The sequence below is a fragment of the Sinocyclocheilus grahami genome, unplaced genomic scaffold (assembly GCF_001515645.1).
Source record: "Sinocyclocheilus grahami isolate Dianchi unplaced genomic scaffold, SAMN03320097.WGS_v1.1 scaffold24395.1, whole genome shotgun sequence".
In the NCBI taxonomy this organism is placed as follows: domain Eukaryota; kingdom Metazoa; phylum Chordata; class Actinopteri; order Cypriniformes; family Cyprinidae; genus Sinocyclocheilus; species Sinocyclocheilus grahami.
Window position 1 is genome coordinate 1,859 of NW_015519462.1, and position 934 is coordinate 2,792.

At 51.7% G+C, this 934-nt stretch overlaps 1 protein-coding gene across 1 annotated transcript in view; it reads left to right on the plus strand.

The window, feature by feature from the left end:
* Positions 1-922, plus strand: part of LOC107580082 (caskin-1-like) — a gene marked incomplete at both ends in the record, with an annotated part of 2,702 nt that extends 1,780 nt beyond the window's left edge. The window contains 2 exons of the mRNA XM_016265827.1: positions 8-533; positions 639-922. Of these exons, the coding sequence (XP_016121313.1) occupies positions 8-533; positions 639-922 (810 nt within the window). The remainder of the gene's footprint in view (positions 1-7; positions 534-638) is intronic.
* Between the last annotated feature and the right edge of the window lie 12 nt (positions 923-934).

Sequence of the window (934 nt, forward strand, 5' to 3'; positions counted from 1 at the left end):
TGAGGAGGGACTAGAAATGTCATACTCTTTACCCCAGGAGAACCCTTCACATGTGGATGCCACAGCCTCGCTGAAAAGGATGGTCCAGAGCACCAAGCAGCAACCAAATGGCACCAAGTTCCATCTCACAGAGTCAAATACGGTTAAGCGCCGCCCCAAGAGCAAAGACAAAGATACAGAAGAACTTCAGGATGGGCAGATGCCCGTACCATTTGAGAATGGGACTGGCACCATTAAAAGGCGCCCTGTTTCAGAAGTGACTGTTTCAGAACAGCCCAGGCCACAGGAACATCCTGAGAACTCACCCCGTCGGGACAGTGCAGACCTGGAAGGCCATGTTACTGAGAGTGCCCCTCGTAGGTCCGTCAAACCTCCGGTGTCCCCCAAACCAGTTCTGGCCCAGCACATGAAGAAACAAGGACCACCAGCTGCCATCACCAAGAAAGCCCCATTTCCTGGACCAACTGGGGCACCTGGCAGCCCAGGTACTACACAGTGCGGCCCTTTCACTTGCCCTGTCTTTACACAATTATGTGAGTATCCCGTAAAACCCTGTAGCATTTAGACTTTGTTGCATCAAAATCTGCTCAGTCTCTTCTCCCATCTCTTTCCCTATCTCTTTTCTCTTCTATTTACAGTTGAAGGAAAGAAAGTACCTCCTCCAATTTCACCAAAACCTACACCTCCTCCCACAGCTCCCAAACCATCCAAAAATGTTCTGCAGTCTTTAAATGTGACACCTAATCCCACTCCCAAGCAGACTGTCACCAGAATGGCCAGCACAGCTTCTGCCCAGAACAACCACCCTGTCAAGGCTACAACCCCACCAGCCTTGAGTGTGCAGACCCCACACACACCCCAGTCTCCTCACACCCCACAGACACCTCAGACACCCCAAACCCCACAGACACCCCAAACTCCCCAGACATCAGGT